The sequence below is a fragment of the Eurytemora carolleeae genome, unplaced genomic scaffold (genome assembly GCF_000591075.1).
Source record: "Eurytemora carolleeae unplaced genomic scaffold, Eaff_2.0 scaffold927, whole genome shotgun sequence".
Classification (NCBI taxonomy): domain Eukaryota; kingdom Metazoa; phylum Arthropoda; class Copepoda; order Calanoida; family Temoridae; genus Eurytemora; species Eurytemora carolleeae.
In genome coordinates, this window is record NW_019396873.1 from 57454 (window position 1) to 80605 (window position 23152).

Below are 23152 nucleotides of genomic sequence, written 5' to 3' on the forward strand. Positions count from 1 at the left end.
AATGAAATAAACTATTTCGTGAGGTTAAAGGGAACTAATCTAGGGGGAAATATTTTCAAATATGATTTTAAATTTTAAAATCTTGATAAGTTGGATTACTAGCCAGGAAGGGGATTTTTGCCTGAACTGTATGCCCTTCATACCTTTTCCCTTTTTTTCCTGAATCAATGTCAAAGATTGTCCAGACTGCAAAGGTAGCTTCACCATCGATTCACAATTCATTAGCTACCTTTTGTAAATCGTCTATGGTTCCCTTTAAATGTTTGGTTACATAAAAGTGACATCATGGTCCTTGTATTTTCTCGAGTTTATCCAGTAAGCATGGATAAATTATCTCCATGCATTTTTGCTATTTTCTTTATATGGTTAATATTGAAATCTGAAATAAAAAATGCCCAGTTTTCTCTAAAAATAATACGGCGGTTCTGACAGGTCAGGGAAAGCCAAAAGATTCCATGATACCGTAAATGAAGGCTTGATAAGACTCTCTCGCCCTAGGAAAAGACTCTATTTTGATTCCACGAAAAGAAAAACGTATCTGTTGAAGTGTTTCAAAGCCCTCTATTGTGCAATTTTTTAAAATTCCTTCTAATAAAAGAACTATATTAGAGTTTAAAGAAATAAAATAAAAATTGAGTTTGAAATAAAATGGCAGTCTCTCTATCAGATTCGGCAAAAGGTCTCCGAACAAGAAGGACATAATGCAGATGACAAAACCAAGGTTTGGAAAACGAGATATTCTTCAAGGAGTTGCAAGACCAAGGAATTCCAAAAATAAAAAATAAATTTGCTTGTGTGTGTCGGATGCAGTAGCCCAGCGCTTGGCTCGTTGCTTATTCCAGTCGCAGCGAAAAACCCCTAAACCTTGAAAAGACGACATAAAGTGTATACACGTATTGTTTTTAATCTATTGTTGTAAGCCAATTTTATATTTTGTATCATTTGTTTAATGGAATCCTAGGTTCGGAAAACGCAGTGCGGAGTTAGCAGTTGTTAAACGAAGGCCAGGTTATTTTTTTTATAAATATTATACAGGGTGTCCCAAAAAACATGGGAATTCAGTGACGAATTGGATATCGTCTTTGTTATGAATTAGCATTTTAATACCTATTTTCAATAGCCATAATATTATTATGTCTGCTAGAGTTTACTTTATGAAAAGGGTAAAAGACTGTAAAGATGTGTCAATAATGTATCCGTAAGATGAACAGTGAAGACGGACAAGTTTACTCTGTTTGAATACTGCAATTTTCTTGTTTTACTAAGTACAACCATATTCAGTCAAAACATAAACAAACAAAATGTGAACATAGCAGAGGAAACTCTTACAGATTACAACTTTCTCGGTAGGTAACACTATACTAAATCAAGGAATTATTTAAAAAGACGATATCGAATTCGTCACTGAATTCCCATGTTTATTGGGACACCCTGTACATATTATAAATATTATAAATATTATAAACATTATGAATATTACAAAAATCATAAATATTATAAATTTCATAAATATTATAAATATTATGAAAATTAAAACAATGAATTCTTAGATGTATCAAACTATGAATTCTTAGTTGTATCAAACTATGAGTTCTAAGATATTTCAATCTATGAACTCAGGTTGCAAAAGTAAAACTATTTGAACGTTTTTGTGTGGCAAAGTTTCAATTTTTGTTTAGGATTCCCGCTTTTTAACGTTGCAGTGGAGGAGCCAACTAAGAGAGGAATGGGGATTAGTTACGCTATGGTAATATTTTAATCTTATCAAAAATGAAGAGCCTGTCTAAAATTCCGTCCACTTACAGATATTTGATAAAATTTTGATTAAAAACAATAGATTTTTCTTGTAGTAAAGGAACTGTAGACTAAAACAATAGATTTGTCTTGTTTTAAAGGAACTGTAGACGAAAACAATAGATTTGTCTTGTTTTAAAGGAACTGTAGACGAAAAAAATAGATTTGTCTTGTATTAAAGGAACTGTAGACTAAAACAATAGATTTGTCTTGTATTAAAGGAACTGTAGACGAAAACAATAGATTTGTCTTGTATTAAAGGAACCGTAGACTAAAACAATAGATTTGTCTTGTATTAAAGGAACTGTAGACGAAAACAATAAATTTTTCTTGTATTAAAGGAATTGTAGACTAAAACAAAAGATTTGTCTTGTTTTAAAGGAACTGTAGACGAAAACAATAGATTTGTCTTGTATTAAAGGGAATGCAGACGAAAACAATAGATTTGTCTTGTATTAAAGGAACTGTAGACTAAAACAATAGATTTGTCTTGTTTTAAAGGAACTATCAACGAAAACAAAAGATTTGTCTTGTAGAAATAGTTTTAAGAGTTCCTCCAGCGAGATATGGCCGCGTTCGGCTCTTTTCATTTCGTTCGTTTGTGAACGACCCATTTTTTTCAATTGTTAAAAAAATATATAACGATTTTGTTCGTCCTCAAAAATATTTTGTTCGTTTTCTCACTAATAAGTTTGTTAAAAATATGTTTAAAAAATCAGGTATTCAGGAAATAAAAGATCATTTTTTCAAATTCTTTTAGAAAATTTATTCGTTCATAAAAAAACTATTGTTTTTTCAAGATCGTTCGAACGATTTCAAATCGTTCTTTTTGTGTTTTTATTGTTCATTTTTAAAAATGATGGTTTTTGTCATTTCTCAAAAATTTTCCAAATTGATAAAACTAACTCCTTCATCATTTATCAGTCAACATGTTAAAGGATACCGTTGCTCATTGGTCATGCAACTCAACAAACTGAGAAACACTTTAACTCTCTTATTTGCAGCCCCGGAGCCTGATTGCTTTGGATAAAGAGGGAATCGAGAAACGTGGAATGGAGTTAGGAAACTTGGCACGCCCTAGGTAGGACGGATTAAAGGGAGTGTACCCGATTTTGAAAGAGATTATGACAAACAAATTTTAATTATGGTTATCACAACCTCCCCCCCCCCTTCCAACAATATCTATGATTTAAAAATATGAACAGATGTTTTTCAAAAGTCTATAGATAAAATTGCATGCAGTGGTTTCCTGCAGTTGGTTCGTTGTTGGCTTGTTGTTGGCCTGGAGTTTCTTTGAGGGAATACATTATTAACTAAATGTTCTTTAAAGGGAGTGTTCGCAAAAAAAATAAAAGGGGGTATAGGCTAACGGCGAAAAATTATTGATAGTGATTGCTATTAATCTTTCTTCTATCTGTTGCGTCATAGGGAGAAAAGTGTTAAAAACGACTCATAACGTAGCTGCCATACAAATTCAGAAAATTTCAACATTCGACTCGGATCGTAAAACAAATAATTATATTGCAAACAAATAATTCAGATATTACAATCTATAATCTTCTATGATTTTTCAACGCATTATTTTTTTGATCTGATATTCACTTTTGAAAAAAATTTATTCCTGTTTCGAGGATTTTTGATAATGAAGACGACATTTCATATTTACCAGGAATGTTCGTAAATCTAGCGCCAGCCGTGAAAACAAGTTGAAAGTTGAATATTGATTTTAAAAAAAAATCAAAAATATTATGAAATGTGAACTAAAATACGAATGCAACAAAAAATTATGGACGATTTGCTAGGAATTAAATTGATTTTTTAAAGATCCTAGTCGAATGCCTTTTTCTGAATTTGTATATGGACGACGTATAGCTTCCATCCCGCAATTTACTCACAAACATAGACTTGCGGCAACACGCTCACACTTCCTTAGCCACACCCAAACATCTTCCGGCAAAATTTCTTGTGATTTTCTTCTAAAATATAATGTTTTGTACACTGATGTTATTCTTCTCTAAAATGTTTTGTACTCTGATATTATTCTTCTCTAAAATGTTTTTAAAGGAAGAGAGAAATTCAATTTTTACCAGAAATAACACAATTTTGAGTGAAATTCGTTTGAAAATTATCTAAATCCATATATCTAGGGATGTTAACGTTTTCATTTTTTGAAAAACAATCGTTTTATTACAAAAACGATCGAAAAACGGAACAAAAAACCATCAACCTTCGTTTTCAAAAATGATTAACAACCCTATATATATTTGATTTTAGATAATTTTAAAACCGAATCGCACGTAAAACTGCATTATTTTTGTTGAAAATAGAATTTCTCTTTACCTTTAAAACATTTTTAGATAAAATCAGCATAAGCTGAAATGTGCAAAATATAACATTTAGGAGTCCTCAGGTTTATCATTGAATCCCGAGGGAGTTTAAATTTCCATTGACTTGTCTGAGAGTAAATGACATTCCTTTGTAAAAAATAACAAATTATTTTCAATATTTATTATTATTTTTAAAAAGGGGGGGGGGGGGGATTAAATGAAAATTGTTGCATAGGAAAAAACCAGCTTTTTATAAAGGAATGATTTTTTTGCCAGTTTTTTTAAAAAAAATTTAATTGTAATTGTAATAGTAATTGCTATTGAAATTGTAAATTTGATTGTAATTGTAATTTGTAATTGCAATTGTAATAGTAATTGTTATTGAAATTGTAAATGTGATCGTAATTGTAATTGTAATAGTAATTGTTATTAAAAACTGTAAATTAAATTGTAATTGTAATAGTATTTGTTATTGAACTTGTAAATGTAATTGTAATTGTAAAAAATCTAAATGATTCAGGTTTGGAAAGCGAAGTGTGAATGTTGCAGAAATGTGGAAACGCGGATATCAGGAGATGATCAGGCCCAGGTCTACCTTCACTCTTTTAGTAAAGGGACTGTTTACTTATTTCTAAAGGAATTCTGAGACTGCAATATATTAAAGGGACTGTAAGCGTACTTTTAAGGGACCCTCCAAGCAAAGATGACAATGCCTGATTCACAATGGTACCTAGACTAAATCTTTAAATCTTTGTCTGATCAAATTAGAATTATATATCAATTTTTATATGTTTTTTTTTGATAGTTTATTTACCTAATTCAATGACAATTGCGCATTTCCACTACAAGAAATCGTAAAGGAATGATCTAAATTAAACATTTTTAAACCTTTAGAAACAACAATATCTTCCACATTATGATAAGATAAATGTTTCAAGTTTATGAATTATACGACGTTTCCGTCGATAGCGCTTTAAATGCATGGTACTCCACATATGAGAGTCCAATAATAGGTTTGGGAGTTATTTATTTTTTGTAGATTTGGTAAGAGATCAGCAGCTGTAGAAAATATGGAATCAATGAATCAGTGAATACGATTTCACTTTTTATCAAAGAGAAATACACATTATACCCAATTTTTTTAACTTGTAAAAATCCCTAGCTTTCTAGAAAAAACAAAAAACTAATTGAAATCGACGAAAACCGCATTTAATTCATCAAGTTTGCCATATTTTATTTTATTTTAGATTTTTAAAAGTTTGTCAGTACTGGTATACCAACGAGGACATTTGTCAGTACTGGCATACCAACGACGACTTTTCAACACAAGATTTAATAAAATTCAATAAACTGATTTTAATGTTACTATTGAAACTTTTATCTATGTAACACCATAAAATACAAGGTTGCTGTAATGTTGTCCACATTTCCTGGTTCTCACATTTACTATTGATCAAAAAACATTTTTTGTCGTAAAATTGGCACAAATTCCACTTTCATTTACAATTGATTAAAGCCCTATTACATTTAGGAAAATAACCAAAATTTTAATATTCGATCTCCGATCGATCAACTACAATATTTGATTTATAATTAATCAAATATCATATTTAATTTTAAACTGATCTTACATCATATTTAATTTATAATTGACCAAATATCATATTTGATTTTAAAATTGATCTAATATTCTATTTTACTGATTGATCTAATTTCATATTTAATCGAAAACTGATCAACTATAATATTCAATTTATAATTTACCTGATATATTTGATTTATTATTGATCTAATATTATATTTTTTTTATGATTGATCAAATATAATATTTGATTTATAACTGACCTATTGAATTGTTTATGAAACAGGTTTGGAAAGAGATCTGCTCTTGAAAATATGATCCGTCCTAGGTGATACAAATTCAATATTTTGGACAATATATTAAGGGAAGTGTTCGCGAAAGACAATAGGGGATTAATAGATGAAACATACCTGCAGGATTACTCACAAAGGATGAGTCATAATAAACCTTCATATTGGCATACTCTAAGAGTTTAAGGTCGTCTGTAAAGCCTCATCCATTGTGAGTACCCCTGTATCTATCTACAGTAAAGTGGCAGAGAATGGAAAGGGCTAGATTCATAAAATAATTAACTATAACAGATAAGACACTAGATTTAGGGGGGTTTCATTCACAATAACCCTGAAGCAGAAGCCCAAAGGAGTTCCGCACCGACACAGGCAGAGTTCATTTGCAAGACAGAGAGAAAGCATTCGCTGCCTGCGTGGAACTCCGTTGGTTATTTAATCTATAGTTAGATAAAAATGCATTTATTTGACATTTAAAAAAATACAGTAAAATTTTTAACAAATATCAAAAAGGAATTTCCAGTTATGTAAGAAAAGATAGCTTTTAAATATTATTTTACTATTTTTTCAGATTTGGGAAACGATCAGGACTTGAGAATATGATACGTCCAAGGTAGTATTTCTTTTTCAAGGAGGGTTTAAGCGTGATTTAACCCTACCCTCCCATGCACTGATGGCAATGCCCGATTTACACGGTACCCTTGAAACCGTTATCTGGTCAATGTTATAGAAATATTGACATTTTTATAGGCTTTGAAGTGGTTAATCTGTAAAATTCCTGTATGTGTTTCCATGCCCTAGAAATGCATAAGTAAATTTTGTGAAGAAGCCACAATTAAAAATAATAGGTTTCCAAAATTACAAACATTGATAAATACGTGATATCAGACAACTATGTTAAGGTTATTGTTGTAAATCGGGCATTGAGGGTCAGTTTAAGTTATGCAAACCTACTTAAAGAATATAAAAAATGTCAAAATTTTTTACTTTTTTTAATCTAACTTATTCTGACCATTCTTCCAGTGCGCTTTACACTGTATACAAGTCTACACGTGTCATAGTCTCTTGCTTGTTAAAATTGTAGCTATAATTTTTAGCATTTTAACTATTTCATGATCTTGACTGTTTTTGTTTCATTGGTTTAGTCTTACTTTGCAGTCTTTACTTAACTTTTGCAAATTGCAATACTTTTTTAAAAATCTTTCTTGTTTATATACATATACTTTCATGTTTATATATATACACTTTACTTTCATGTTTATGTATATATACTTTCATGTTTATATATATATACTTTCTTTTGTTTCAGATTCGGAAAGAGATCAGCCATTGAAAATATGATTCGTCCCAGGTAAATCTCATTTTTCATTCTCTACTATTTTTTTCACATTTGTGCGCAATCCCGTTATGCCATCTTCAGTCTACCTGTAAACTCTAAAAATTAGCTCTTTAGTTGCCTGAAAGTTGGCTCGGTACTTCAGTACGTCTATATGTTAACTGCACAATTAGCTCTTTAGTTGCCTAAAAGTTGGCTCGGTACTTCAGTACGTCTATATTTTAACTGTACAATTAGCTCTTTAGTTGCCTAAGAGTTGGCTCAGTACTTCAGTCTACATGTAAACTACACAATTAGCTCTTTAGTTGCCTAAAAGTTGGCTCTGTACTTCAGTCTACATGTAAACTGCACAATTAGCTCTTTAGTTGCCTAAGAGTTTGCTCAGTACTTCAGTCTACATGTAAACTGCACAATTAGCTCTTTAGTTGTCTAAAAGTTGGCTCAGTACTTCAGTCTACATGTAAACTACACAATTAGCTCTTTAGTTGTCTAAAAGTTGGCTCAGTACTTCAGTCTACATGTAAACTACACAATTAGCTCTTTAGTTGTCTAAGTACTTCAGTCTACATGTAAACTACACAATTAGCTCTTTAGTTGTCTAAAAGTTGGCTCAGTACTTCAGTCTACATGTAAACTGCACAATTAGCTCTTTAGTTGCCTAAAAGTATGCAAGGTACTTCTATACTTCTAAAGAAAGGGAAATTTCAGTGGGTTAGATTAATTACGCCTTCTAGTTTTGAAAATATTTGTTGGGGGTATTGCATTCAAATTGGTGAACAATCCTATTATTATGTGTCATAAAGGGACTGTAAAAGTGGCACTCCATGCAAAAAGTGTGCGTAAACAGCTGCAAATTCCGGTGTGCACAGCGTTGAGTTTAGAAGCTGCACTGTTTGTTCTCAGACTAAAGGCCAAGATAATATCAAAGCCACTTAAACGCAATTGAAAGGGACAGTAAAGGAAAAATGAAAGGGGGTATAGGCTGAAAGCTAATCAATTGATTTTTACGTAATTTGGCTTGCTGGGTAAAATTTCACATAGTTATTGTAAATTTTAATATTTTTTAAGTTAAAAAAGTCTGTCAACACACTAAACAGAAAATCGATAACAAAAGCTTTATTTCCTAAAAAATAACATAAATTATAGGTCATGGTTACTTGTACAATGTTATAATGAATATTAATAATAGAAAAAATCTTACGATTTATCAAGTTGTGATAGGGGGAGACTTATTGTTGATCAGTATAGAAATACGTTTTTTTAAACTTCTGAAAAATGACAGTTGAATATTTAACGAAATTCACTAATGCTTCTTATGAAAATATTCTTGCTTAACTTTAATGATTTCACAATAACGAAAATATTTTAAGCTCCGTAGGACGGAGTACAAAGGGAATGCGGGCTGAAAATTTGGTTTGGCTTTCTCCGAGAGGAGATTCAAGTTGAAGACGACATTATGCGGAGGTCTTAAAATTAATGGTTAACAACTATATTTACAAAAAACATATAAAGAATACTAATGGTATGGAGAAGAACACTTCAGTGTCGTTCCCGCCTCGATTGGCAGGAGTATCTAGGTACAACCATCCCTTTAAGAGAGTGCAGTGTTCGCGAAAAATGAAAGTGGGTTTAGGCATACGGCAAAAAAAAAGCGCTTATCGTTACTAATCTTACTTCTATCTGTTTGCGTCCATACAAATTCAGAAGTTGTAACATTCAACTCGGATCATAAAAAAATCAATTTAATTCCTAAAAAATCATTCAGATATTACAAACAATAGTCATCGATTATTTTTATACGCATGTAATCTATTATGTAATCATGCTAGTAATATCTGATTTATCTAAGTTCGTTTATCTATCTTATGATGTTTCATGTTGACCCTGACTGGCCATTACGGTCAGTTGAATTTCACCTGTATATAAAATAAATTAGTTCAATAGGATTTGTCGTTTATTACGGACGTACACATAGCCTTGAGTTTTGGCTAAGGATAGAGAGCCTTGAGTTTTGGCTAGAGATAGAGTCAGTTAGATTCTAATTAGACTTTGAGTAAAGTTATCCTTAAAGTATCTCGCATCTAGATTTCTTACACACATTCCTTTAAAGTTAATATTTCATAACATTTTTGATTAAAACAAACAATTTTTTTTTGAAAATGTCGTCTTCATTTTCAAAAATCCTCGAAACAGGAATGAATGTTTTCACAAGTAACTATCAGATTATAAAAAATTCAAATATTGAACAAATATTAATATTCAGATTTGGGAAGCGGGCTTCAGATATAGCGGATATGATGATGCATCAAAGGTTAATTAAACATATAATTTTTAACCATTAACATTTTAGTTTTTTTTCTCCGAATTTTCTGAAATTATATTTATTAAACTATACTTAGCGAGGACATGAGTTTAGAGTTACCCCTGGAGATCTGGGAAAACTATCAAGGTAAAAAACAAAGAGAATAGAATATATATTCGAGTGAAATTTACTAGAAAAAAGTGTAAAACGGCCATTTTGTTGTACTGTTTCCATACTGCAGGTTTACTTTACATATTTGCGCTATATAACCTTTTGGGCCCTGGAACATCATTTTATAGAAAATCTAAAATCAATATTAAAAGAAAACCAAATTATGAAATAGGCTGGTTTCATAATTGACCAATGATTATTTCACATTGACTCTATGCCTTTAACTTTACGAACGATGATTTTCCGTTATATTTATAAATCAAATGATGTTTTTTATTCATCTAATTCATTATAAAGTTTATTTAAAAGCTTTAAACAATTCAAAATTGAAATGGATAGTCTTGGGAACATACTGTGTTAATGTACTCTACTGTATATAATTTGTGAACATTTACATGATTTGTACACTTTGAACTTCCTTTCATACCGAGGGGTTGTCTAAATTCCACTCTAATATATATTCTATATTCTTTGGTAAAAAAAGATCGTTCAAATTTTTCTAAGGGACAAAAAAAGAATACATAATTATGAGTTGTCAGTTTGTTCTAATTTACATAAAACTAGCTGCCCGTAAAAAAAATCAGCCCATTCGGTTCAGCCGTTTGGTCGGGAATAGGAAACATATATACGAATGTCTTGTTTAATTATAAAGATAATTGCAATGAATTAAAAAAAAATTTTTTTTTTAGAATTTTAAACTTTCTGAAATAAAATGTTGCCCTGTTTTTACCGTAAACATTTCCGTTTTTTGAAACTTAATTACAGGAGAGGACCTAGATGATTCTCTTTGGATGATTTTACCAATTCACGAGAACCAGTCGGTAAATATTATAATTTTAAAAAGAAGATTAAACTATTTTTAAACGATTAAAATGTCTGACCAAATCACGTAAAGTTAAAATAAAGTTAGATTAAAATGTTACATGTTTCATATCCCTCTTATAGAAATTGCAATTGTAAAAATGATTTGATTACTATGAAGTTTGTGACCAAATAAATTTGCTTTTAGAGGAGTTACGAGGTCCCAAAGTTGAGTCGGTAATGTCGCACTTGACCATTTCATTGTGGAAGGAAAACAGCTGTTTAGTTTATTGTAAAACTAATGTTTGTAAACAGTGAAACCCTTAATAATGAATACATCAGAAGATTGTAACAAATGTCGTCTTGACAATTTTTCAATGAGTTTTATACTATATTACGTAAATATCAGTATTTGCTAAAATAAATAAATAGCCATGAATATGCGGGAACAGTTTTAAAGAGTTCCATATAATCATTTAATTAAAAAAAATAAATATCTGCAACATTCCATTATCAGAAAGTGAAGAATACGACATTTGATGAATTCTCTCGATGTATTCGTTATTAAGGGTTTTACTGTATGATTTTAAAATTTTCAATTTTATCTTTAGGAATACAATTTAATACCTTCTCAACTTGAGGATGAAAGTGATCTGAAAGGTATATCGTACAATGGTAGGCGATTATATTAATACAATGAAGACGATATTTTTAGAGTTTTGATTTTTTAACAAGCTTTTTCAAATTACAAGTTTTAAAAAAATCGAAGAGAAGCTTTTTATATTGAAGCTTCTCTTGACTTCTATGTTTATCTGTATAATGCTGTGTATAATGCTGTGTATAATGCTGTGTATAATGCTGTGTATAATGCTGTGTATAATGCTGTGTATAATGCTGTGTATAATGCTGTGTATAATGCTGTGTATAATGCTGTGTATAATGCTGTGTATAATGCTGTGTATAATGCTGTGTATNATTTTAGTACTAGACAAACAGACAAGCCAAATTTATATATAGATGAAAAGGTCAAAAGACTGTAAAGAAATGTCTTATAATGTCTCCGCAAGATGAACAGTGAAGACGAACAAGTTTACTCTGTTTGTATACTGCAATTTTCTTGTTTTACTAAGTACAACCGTATGCAGTCAAAACATAAACAAACAAAATGTAAACATAACAGACGAAACTCTTACAGATTACAGCTTTCTCAGTAGGTATCACTATACTATGTATCAAAGAATTTTTTAAAAAGACGATATTGAATTTGACACTGAATTCCCATGTTCATTGGAACACCCTGTATGAACAAATTTTATTGGATGAAATGTTCATTTGAACTACTTTATTGATAAAGCTAACCATATCAGAGTTTTATCAGCCATCCACCACCACACCGTCAATACCGTATCTATAATATTTCTTTCTTTTATTATCGAGCAACTGGGGAGCTAATATGAAAACAGCTACAGCATATAGAAGTTCTCCAGACGCAGAACATTAATCAGTTGTCAATTAATCTACCACTTGTAATAATAATTTTTAACAATGTTTCTGCGTAAATAAATAATATTTGATTTGATTTGATTTGAAACTTATTTTATTTTAATGGAAGACGACATTTTATACTTACTCCTTTAAAGCACGGAAAAGAAAGACAGGCCTGATGCAGGATTCCAAAATCCCCTTTTCCTGTAGAATATTTTCGGCGTAAAAAATTATCGCATTGTAGCGGACAAGTCGTCCTACTTTCCGCCGTAATGTCTGCAAGTACTTTCCTCATACAGGGTGTCCCAAAAAACATGGGAATTCAGTGACGAATTCGATATCGTCTTTTTAAATAATTCTTTGATTTAGTATAGTGATACCTACTGAGAAAGCTGTAATCTGTAAGAGTTTCGTCTGCTATGTTCACATTTTGTTTGTTTATGTTTTGACTGCATACGGTTGTACTTAGTAAAACAAGAAAATTGCAGTATACAAACAGAGTAAACTTGTCCGTCTTCACTGTTCATCTTGCGGAGACATTATAGACACATCTTTGCAGTCTTTTACCCTTTTCATAAAATAAACTCTAGCAGACATAATAATATTTTGGCTTTTGAAATTAGGTATTACAGTGCTAATTCATAACAAAGACGATATCAATTTCGTCACTGAATTCCCATGTTTTTTGGGACACCCTGTATAAACTCATGTGATAAACATTTAAAAATCGCCATCTTTGATATATATTTTCTTCGTACATTTTTATACAAAATAGTGGCTATTTACAAATTTAAAATGAGAGGTTGTGATACTTTTTGCGTGTAACTTGTTTTGTTTTCTTTCTTTTTAAGTACTGATCTTATCACTGATTTTATTACTGATTTTATTATATTTTATTACTGATTTAATTACTGATCTATTACTGATTTTATTATGATTTTATTAATGATTTTATTAATGATTTTATCACAGATTTTATTACTGATTTTGTTAATGATTTTATCACTGATTTTATTACTGATTTTATTAATGATTTTAGTACTGATTTTATTACTGATTTTATCACTGATTTTTTCACTAATTTTATTACTGATTTTAGTACTGATTTTAGTACTGATTTTAGTGCTGATTTTTGTACTGATTTTATTACTGATTTTATTACTGATTGTTTCACTGATTTTATTACTGATTTTATTACTGATTTTAGTACTGATTTTAGTACTGATTTTATTACTGATTTTATTACTGATTTTATTACTGATTTTATTACTGATTTTAGTACTGATTTTTTCACTGATTTTATTACTGATTTTATTACTGATTTTATTACTGATTTTATTACTGATTTTATTACTGATTTTATTACTGATTTTATTACTAATTTTAATACTGATTTTAGTACTAATTTCAGTACTGATTTTAGCATTGATTTTAGTACTGATTTTATCACTGATTTTAGTACTGATTTTTATTACTGATTTTAGGACTGATTTTATTACTGATTTATTACTGATTTTTCACTGATTTTATTACTGGTTTTATCACTAATTTTAATACTGATTTTATCACTGATTTTAGTACTGATTTTAGTACTGATTTTATCACTGATTTTAGTACTGATTTTAGTACTAAGTTTAGCAATGATTTAATTACTGATTTTATTACTAATTTTAATACTGATTTTATTACTGATTTTAGTACTGATTTTAGTACTAAGTTTAGCAATGATTTTATTACTGATTTTATTACTAATTTTAATACTGATTTTATTACTGATTTTAGTACTGATTTTAGTACTGATTTTAGTACTAAGTTTTTCACTGATTTTATTACTGATTTTAGTATTGATTTTAGTACTAATTTTAATTCTGATTTTATTACTGATTTTATTACTGATTTTATCACTGATTTTATTGCTGATTTTAGTACTGATTTTATTACTAATTTTATTACTGATTTTATCACTGATTTTATTACTGATTTTACTGATTTTATTACTGTTTTTTTCACTGATTTTATTACTGATTTTAGGACTGATTTTATTACTGATTTTCGTACTGATTTTATGACTGATTTTATTACTGATTTTATTACTGATTTTATTACTGATTTTATTACTGATTTTATTACTGATTTTATTACTGATTTTATTACTGATTTTATTACTGATTTTATTACTGATTTTATTACTGATTTTATTACTGATTTTATTACTGATTTTATTACTGATTTTATTACTGATTTTATTACTGATTTTATTACTGATTTTATTACTGATTTTATTACTGATTTTATTACTGATTTTATTACTGATTTTATTACTGATTTTATTACTGATTTTATTACTGATTTTATTACTGATTTTATTACTGATTTTATTACTGATTTTATTACTGATTTTATTACTGATTTTATTACTGATTTTATTACTGATTTTATTACTGATTTTATTACTGATTTTATTACTGATTTTATTACTGATTTTATTACTGATTTTATTACTGATTTTATTACTGATTTTATTACTGATTTTATTACTGATTTTATTACTGATTTTATTACTGATTTTATTACTGATTTTATTACTGATTTTATTACTGATTTTATTACTGATTTTATTACTGATTTTATTACTGATTTTATTACTGATTTTATTACTGATTTTATTACTGATTTTATTACTGATTTTATTACTGATTTTATTACTGATTTTATTACTGATTTTATTACTGATTTTATTACTGATTTTATTACTGATTTTATTACTGATTTTATTACTGATTTTATTACTGATTTTATTACTGATTTTAGTACTGTTTTTATTTGTATGCATTGTAAAATATGCGAGGTCGAGTTTCGCAGGGGTCTAAAGTTGCAAAAACCCAATTACTTTATACACTACTCAAATATTAGGTTTTTCGGATTTATCAAATTGTACAAAAAATCTGATCGTTTTTATATTTTTACTTGACCAAATATTGGTAAGTCACATTGAGATGTCGCTTGGATGTACACGTGTACACGTGTACACGTGTACACGTGTACAAACTCCTGGTATAAGTTTTCCGATTCCTGCGCGCAGAAACACTAACTTCGGCTTTATTTATTCTGAATGTCATGCATGTTTTTATCATTTAACCCTATCTCTGCTGGGGTACTTGAAAACCAGGATATATTGGGGGGGGGTCAATTTGACCCCCCCCCCTCNAAAAGGTTATATAGCACAAATATGTGAAGTACACCTGCAGTATGGAAACAGTACAACAAAATGGCCGTTTTACACTTTTTTCTAGTAAATTCCACTTTAATATTTATTCTATTCTCTTTGGTTAATTGTTAAGAGAGAAACTTTTCTTCTCGATGAATGAGCCAAATACTTAGATCTCACTTATTAAACTGCTTAGTCCAAACTCTTTTTCCTGTCAAGGGACATATAGTGTTCAAATGGTTAAATAAATAGTAGAGCAAACTTCATATAGTTATACAGTTAATTGATACAATTTATTATTGGTTACAATACAGCTTTAAGGATAATAACGATGATAACGAACAAAACAAGATAATTACTGAGAAACAATACAACATAATAACTAAGAAACTATTTGTGATATTAACGACACTGTATTTCCACCAGCCAAAATAAAACTTTCTCGTAAGGATGATTTAATTTCCTATAAGGATGTTCAACCCATGTTAACAGAAGAAGTGCACGATATTCTGCACATTAAGTACGGGGCCTCACTTTCCAAATTTTCTGCAAAAGAAAGAAAAGTTCAGTGCTAAGGTACTATGGGTCATTTTACTGTATATCATAAACGTACTGTCAAATAACCTTAGACCGGAACTTTTTCTTCCCTGTCTAAGAATGTTGACCACTGTACTTCATCAAGTATATCATTTATTGTATGTCAACATACGCCAAACTTCATTACAGAGAAATAAATCATCCAGCAAGGAAGTTAAATTGCCTTTTAAAATCAGAAATACTTACGAAGGCTTGTGCAAATACAGTATAACAAACATTTCTATAAGATAAACAACAGTCTATCAGCTACTGACTGTGTTCCTGTCAGCTGATCTAACAAGCGACCTGCCAGTAGTCCATGTAAAATCCATGAGTACCTCCTCCTCCTAATCCGAAATTTTCCCAAAGATTTCTGGCATCTCCAGTTCCAGCAATAAGCAACGTAGCTAAATGAACACAAATAATAATGAACAGATTGCATTCTTATTTGAATATTTAATACATCACAAAAATTGTTGAAAAAAAAGTTTCAATTTATTAACCCTATAAAGACATGGGGGTCTCAAACTATGTAAAGCCTGCCCCTTAAAAACCATAGAGTAAATGTTTAGGATTGCAATGCATGTTTTTGCAAGGCCATCTCATTGAAAAAAAATTATCGTTAACTTTAATAGTTTGAATGCTAAGGAGGTTAGAACAAAATGACAAAAAAGGGTTGCTAAAATATAAATCCTTTTTTTTTGGTTTTTGACCAAACTTAAGATTTACCCATGGTTTTGCATCTATTGTTCAAGGGCTTTTCAAAAATGTTATTCTTAAATCTGTAGCTTTAATAACGTAACAAAGTTATTCGCTATTCTAATAATTTTTTCAAAGTGCCAAAATGCATACTAATTCATTATGTCATAAGTAAAAATATAAAAGTGCTAATGCAAAAAAAAATATAGGAGAGGGGCGTCAAACGTCCCCACCCCCCAAACCTGTTTAGGGTTAACAGATGTATTCTTGAATTCCTAAAAGTTGAACTGTATTTTATTTCCGAATGGTGGGTGGGCTTGACCCCATTGGCTCTGTTAATAATTTATGATGATATTTTTTTTAAATCCGCAAGATTAGAACAATATCCGTAATATATTATCAACTTACACAAGGCTTCTGCCTGGTTAAATCTAACTCCCCATCTGAAAGGCGTAGTAAATGTGCAAGCAGTTGCTGAAACCAAACCAGTTGCACCAGGAGCTGCACTGAACTTTTGACCACATATTCTGGAAAGTTCATTCATTATTAAACCATCTTTATTTGCTATAATATGCAAAATGATTATTGTGTTAGGGCGTGCACACTTGTACTGGATACTTATTTAAACTCACCCCTCCACAGTTTTTAATAGTTATATTCATAACCAGATAAGAAAAAGATGTACACAATTTAATGTATCCTTATTTAAAGTGAATTAAACTAAAGATAAATTCAATACATTAAGAAGACAAACGGAAAAAAATACTAATGGTATTTTTTATTGGTTCAATTCTTATTATCATTGCAAAAACTTGTGTTAGAAACCTATACTTACTTGTTTCTTCCAACAGTATGAGTAATAGCAGCGATAGCAGCAGTTGCAACCTGAAGATTTATGACCTCAATGTAATCTTGGTAAGCCAATGATGTAGAAGTTGCAGCAGTAATTGTACCTGAAACCAGAAACTCTTTATCCAACTCTCTCTAAAGGAATAATTTGATAGGTTGACTTTTGAAAGGAAACCCTAGTTTACAGTCAAATCTGGATTCAATAGAATACTAAAATGCTTAAAAGAAGTCACATAATCAAAGATATCAGAAGTACAAACTCTAATTGGATCTACAAGAATTTCTTAGGTTGCACCCTTGTGAAGTTTGAAAGACCTTTTGTACAATCATTATCCAAGCCAGTAAAAGCAACAAAAATAGTCCATATATTCTCATATCAGTATTCAATCAGGTTATATAGTAGCCCGGGAACCCAGCTTTGTTCTAATTGAGTTCCCCAATCAAAATTTGAGACAATCAGTCAAGGTATTTACAAAGTTTGCTCGAAGACATTCAAACAGACAGTCATGTGCAGAGATTACTAAAATATTTATAGAGAAGCCAATTGATACATACTGCCACAAAGACTTCCGGTTACAGCTGTTGAGGCAGTGCCAACTCCGGAAGCACTAATTCCAAAGGATGTCCGAATAATAGCAGCATTTGTTCCTGTGATAGTTGGTGAGAAGCATATTGAGCAATATCCTCGTTCTCTTCGGAAGCAAATATCATAATACTGACTCCTATAACCAGTTTTTCTTTAGAATCAATTATTTGTTGATAAAAAAAGAAGTAAGGTATTTAAAACTATGAGGGAAAAAAACTTACGCTAAATGGACATGTGAGGTAGTAGACAGAGTTGTAACTGATGTATCCCAAGCAAATGAGAAAAATTTCCCAGTTTTTCCAGTGTGGTACTGGAGGCAATCTTCTTGTGGAACAGATGTGCTGCCACACTCATACTGTTTCACCTAACATATTCTTTCTTTGACAAATTTTACTTTGAACCCGAATTGTTTTTATTCTAAATTTAGGTCCACATAAATTAATGTAACATGTAGTGATAACCAGAAAACTCTGAACTAAGCAGACGACTTTTAGAATCAAGTTATGAATACTTTAAAAAGCATAACGAGTATGAAACACAGCTTTTGTGCAGGGTAAACAGACCATTTCACTAAGTTAGTGATTTAATAAGTGACTAGTAAAACTTTTTGCTTTGTATCAACATCAAATACACATATTAAATAATGCATCCAGAGTTTTAATTTATTGTAACAAAGTTGAAAAAATTAATGTTTATTTTTGATGTGATGCAAGGATATCGGAGGAAATGTCACATTGCCCTGGCTTCCCTTGACCTTGTTGGGTTCCAAAGCATCCCTAGCTACACGCTTCAGATGCTTGAGGACCAAACAAGGTCACAGGAAGTTTTTGAAATGTAATATTTTCTCATTGCAAACCTATTGCCTCTTGTAATGAAGAGATACATATTAAATAATTATAACCATTCGCAGAATGACCCTATGTATTCGACATTGAAGAATATTTTAGTATTTTTTCTTACATTTTTGGTTCTGTAAACTTATTTTATTCTTAACCAAACTTTAAAAAGTGTAATATGTCTCAAATGAATCCGAAAGAAGTTTTCGACAACACTGCATACTCAGTTCAACTACCTTACATAGCCGGTCACTCCCTTTAAGAGCATAATTAAATTTGTTTGTCAAATTTCACAAGAAAGGATGATCTTCACAATGCACAGTGTGTCAAGGGCCGGTGAAAATTAAAATTTTGAATAGTATGTTGTGAATTTAGGGTTGTTAATCATTTTAAATAACTATCGAAAAAACGACGGGTTACCTGCAGTTCACAATGCTTTGAACTTTTGAAATACTAAAATAAAAAACTTTATGACTGTTTTCTTAAAAACGAGTGCTTTTTAAAAAAAATTATATCAACTAAGAAATTGATTTTTTACTTCAAATATAAATTTTCTAATTTAATCTTTGCAAACAGATGGTGAAAACGACATCTGAAGAAATCATGCGTTTCATGTTTTCAATCTTTATAACCTTAGAAGGTAACCGTCTCCTGTTTATACGCTTACATGATTATAACCTATTTTGTAAGTAACTTGTATTTAAAACTTGTGTTCAGACATTAAAGGGAGTGACCGGCTATGTATGGTAGTTGAACTGTTACACGATGTATATTTTGATGAGTTTGAGTGCATAGTCGACATTCAAAATCAAGAACTTGGATGGGCCCGTTTTCAGAATCTGTTTTTTAAAATTATTAAATAACGACGACGAAAAATAAAGTAAAAATTAATTAGTTAACTAATAAGAGGGTTAGGAACATATTTCTCAAAAGAAATTTGTCAATAAATCAATGCTAGAATCAGTTATTTCATTTTCATCAATAAATTTAATTTCTTATTTTCTATGAATTTATTCGCAGATTTCTACAAATTCTTCAAATATCGTTTTTTCAATAATAATTCTAGAAAATCTGCAGAAAATATTTGTGAATAATGAGAAACTAGAATGATGAGAAATAGAAACTAATAATTGAATATGAAAACATAACCACCCAAAAGTACGATTTTGAACGTCGACTTTAAAAAGTGTTAATGTCTCAAATGAATCCTTAAGTATTTGTCCACAAAACTGCATGCTCAGTCTAACTACCTTAAATAGCCGGTCTGTCCCTTTAAACCACTTATCCTTACCTGGGTTTGTAATCTTCACAACATCATATAAACACTGACCAGTCTAAATTTAAAATAACACGATTATGGTTTATGCGAGGAGAAAAGTTCCATTGGCGTTGTAATCTCTGGCTGAAGAAAAAACTGGCGTTAAAAGGACTGGACTTTCAGGATAATTTATTCTGCTGAACACTTCATGGTTACACCCACATTCCATAATAATTTGAACCTGTTTGATCAGGAGTGTGAAAAGACAACTTTTGATTCTTTCTTAAAAACTAATAATACTCCATAGAGAAATAAATAATATATCTTTCAGTAAAGTGACAGTTCATCTGGACATTAACATTCTCCGCTAAGACCAGCTTAGACCCAATATTTCTTGATACAAACAAACTAAAAAGATCATTCATGAAAGGCAAATTAACAGACAAATAAAAAAGTTTAATAAATAAAGGCAAATGAAACTCAGAGAAAACAAAACAAAATGTTTATGTGAGTTGTTGTTTTAATCTGCTCACTGCAGACCACTGATCAGGTGTGCTGAGGTACGTTTTCAATCAATCAATCAATCAATTTTAAAGGGGCTTCATAAGAATCTGAAATGTAAAATCTATTTTGAAATTGTATGCTCGATAATTTTGCTTTTATTAATTTATGCCAAACAAATTTAAAACGATTGGTAAACCCGTTTTGAAAAATCGTTTTGTCAATATCTTTGACTACAGAAAATAATGTGCTAAATGTAATAAAAGCAAAAGCAAACTAATACAAAATCGGAATTTGATGTGTGTCAAACATATCAGATCCTGTAGAGTTTGTAAAAATCCAAAAAAAACTTAAATGTTTAGAAAACGGACCTCAAACGATGCTCTTCCATACTTAGCTGTCATTTTAACATTTATAGTATATGAAATCATCGATAATGGCTGGCAATGCTAACTATATTTAAAATATTGACCGTTGGAATAAATTGTTAACAAATGGTGAGTTTAAGAATGAACGAGAAAACCCGTTATCTGAATGGAACATTCACTTCTTTGCTAAGAACGGTTTGGGAAAAGTCTAAATGTGCCAAGATTCAGTAAAATTTCAATAATATTTTTTAGTTAATTTGTTTTGAATTTGATTATTTCTCTTGTTGCTTGTGCAACTATCTAAGAATGCCGCGAACCACTCACATTTTTCGAAATCCGTTAAAACGTTTTCTAAACAAATAAAATATTGTAAAATATAAACTATTTACAAATGTGGCGAAAGATAATCGATGACTATAGGTTGTAATATCTGAACGATTTGTTTGAAATTAAATTGATTTTTTATGGTCTAAGTCATATGTTGCAATTTTCTGAATTTGTATGGGCGCTAACTAAGTTATTCGGTATGAGACGTCTTTAACAATTTTCTCCTTATAGACGCAACTGATAGAAGTCAAATTAGTGTAAGTAAGTAAGTAAGTAAGTAAGATTTATTAGAGATAAATCAAGATCATAATACATATTATAATATGATTAACATTCTCATAAGAATATAATTGAATATATCATGGGTTTTATCACAGATTAAGATAAGGTTATATCATAGGAAGTTTAATTTTCTCTGCATATAGGGAATAGCAGATTTTCTGTATTTCTCCGTTCTAGCATAGTTGACAGTAAATAGTTCAACGTTCCGTAGCTGGTGGTTGTGAGTGACTGGTTCTACCGGGAATAGGGCAGAATGCCTTTGAGATTTTNATTTCAACAGCCTCAGACCAATACTTTTTGAGTTATTTAAAAAAAACTACAGGGGGGGGGGTCAAATTGACCCCCCCCCCAGCAGGAATAGGGTTAACTACTAAATTCTTTAATTTTTACCATTTCAATTTTTTTGCGCTTCGTTATCACTTTTAATCTTGCTTTTTATTTTTTTGGGATTTTTGTATTTATTTCTTTTAAGTTTGTTGAAGTTTGTTAAATTTAAGTTTTGCAGAATAAACTAATACAAGTACTAATTTCTAGATACTTTAGAATGGTAAACTGTTTTTTCAAAAATTCGTAAGTTTTCTGTTTGCGTGCCTCAATTGCAAAGAGAATAGAATATATATTAGAGGGGAATTTAAAGAATCTCTCGGTATGATTTTTTTTCAGTTCCTTTCAGCCTGAAAGGGAGTTCAAAGTGTACAAATCATGTAAATGTTCACAAATTATATATAATACAAAATCGGAATTTGTTGTGTGTCAAACATATCAGATCCTGTAGAGTTTTTAAAAATCCAAAAAAACTTAAATGTTTAGAAAACGGACCTCAAATGATGCTCTTCCATACTTAGCTGTCATTTTAACATGTATAGTATATGAAATCATCGATAATGGCTGGCAATGCTAACTATTTTTAAATTTTGACTGTTAGAATAAATTGTTAACAAATGGTGAGTTTAAGAATGAACGAGAAAACCTGTTATCTGAAGGGAGCATTCACTTCTTTGCTAAGAACGGATTGGGAAAAGTCTAAATGTACCAAGATTCAGTTTAATTTCAAATTCAACAGAGTTTTGGCAAATAAAGATTTTTGGACTCCTTCCTCCCTCCTTTTTAAAAAAAGTGTACATGAAATTTGTATTATTTCATGTCAATTTCTTAATGAAGGGGGCGGGAGGGGCGAATGAGGGGGTCCTAAAGTTTCCAAAAACATTCTGAACGTTAGTAGTGGCTTTGCATTTTTATCAACTATAAGAAAGAGACTGAAAGACATTTACATCAAGTAGTTAATGCAGAAATGATTGAAACCCCAAGTTTTTATACATATTTGTTCTAATTAAGGTAGACATGTATATCATAATCTTATCTATATATAAATTTGGCTTGTCTGGGTGTTTGTTTGTTTGTTTGTTTGTTTGTATCCAATAAACGTCAAAACGTCTGAACCGATCGGGCCCAAATTTTTTGTGGGACATCACTTCACCACAGGGAAGGTTTATGAATGATCAAAATTTCAAATATTTGTCTTCATCAAAATTCGATCTTATTTAAATTTAAGAAAACTAGAAATTCAAGGCTAAAAT

At 30.2% G+C, this 23152-nt stretch overlaps 2 protein-coding genes across 2 annotated transcripts; one reads left to right on the forward strand and one right to left on the reverse strand.

The window, feature by feature from the left end:
- The first annotated feature begins 406 nt into the window (after nucleotides 1-406).
- On the forward strand, nucleotides 407-11292 carry LOC111709604 (uncharacterized). Its single transcript, XM_023483341.1, has 13 exons — nucleotides 407-498; nucleotides 668-763; nucleotides 962-1008; nucleotides 1680-1747; nucleotides 2799-2875; nucleotides 4642-4710; nucleotides 5990-6031; nucleotides 6562-6603; nucleotides 7300-7341; nucleotides 9590-9637; nucleotides 9726-9775; nucleotides 10565-10620; nucleotides 11212-11292. The coding sequence occupies exons 2-13, from the start codon at nucleotides 702-704 to the stop codon at nucleotides 11290-11292; spliced, it is 684 nt and encodes a 227-aa protein (XP_023339109.1). The 5' UTR covers nucleotides 407-498; nucleotides 668-701.
- A 4271-nt stretch (nucleotides 11293-15563) lies between these two features.
- LOC111709597 (uncharacterized) lies at nucleotides 15564-18367 on the reverse strand (the record flags this gene model as incomplete). The annotated part of the gene is given in 5 exon segments (XM_023483334.1): nucleotides 15564-16276; nucleotides 16977-17095; nucleotides 17404-17521; nucleotides 17973-18139; nucleotides 18225-18367. Coding segments are annotated over 5 exon segments (660 nt in total), but the record flags the coding sequence as incomplete, so codon positions are not given.
- Nucleotides 18368-23152: the final 4785 nt, after the last annotated feature.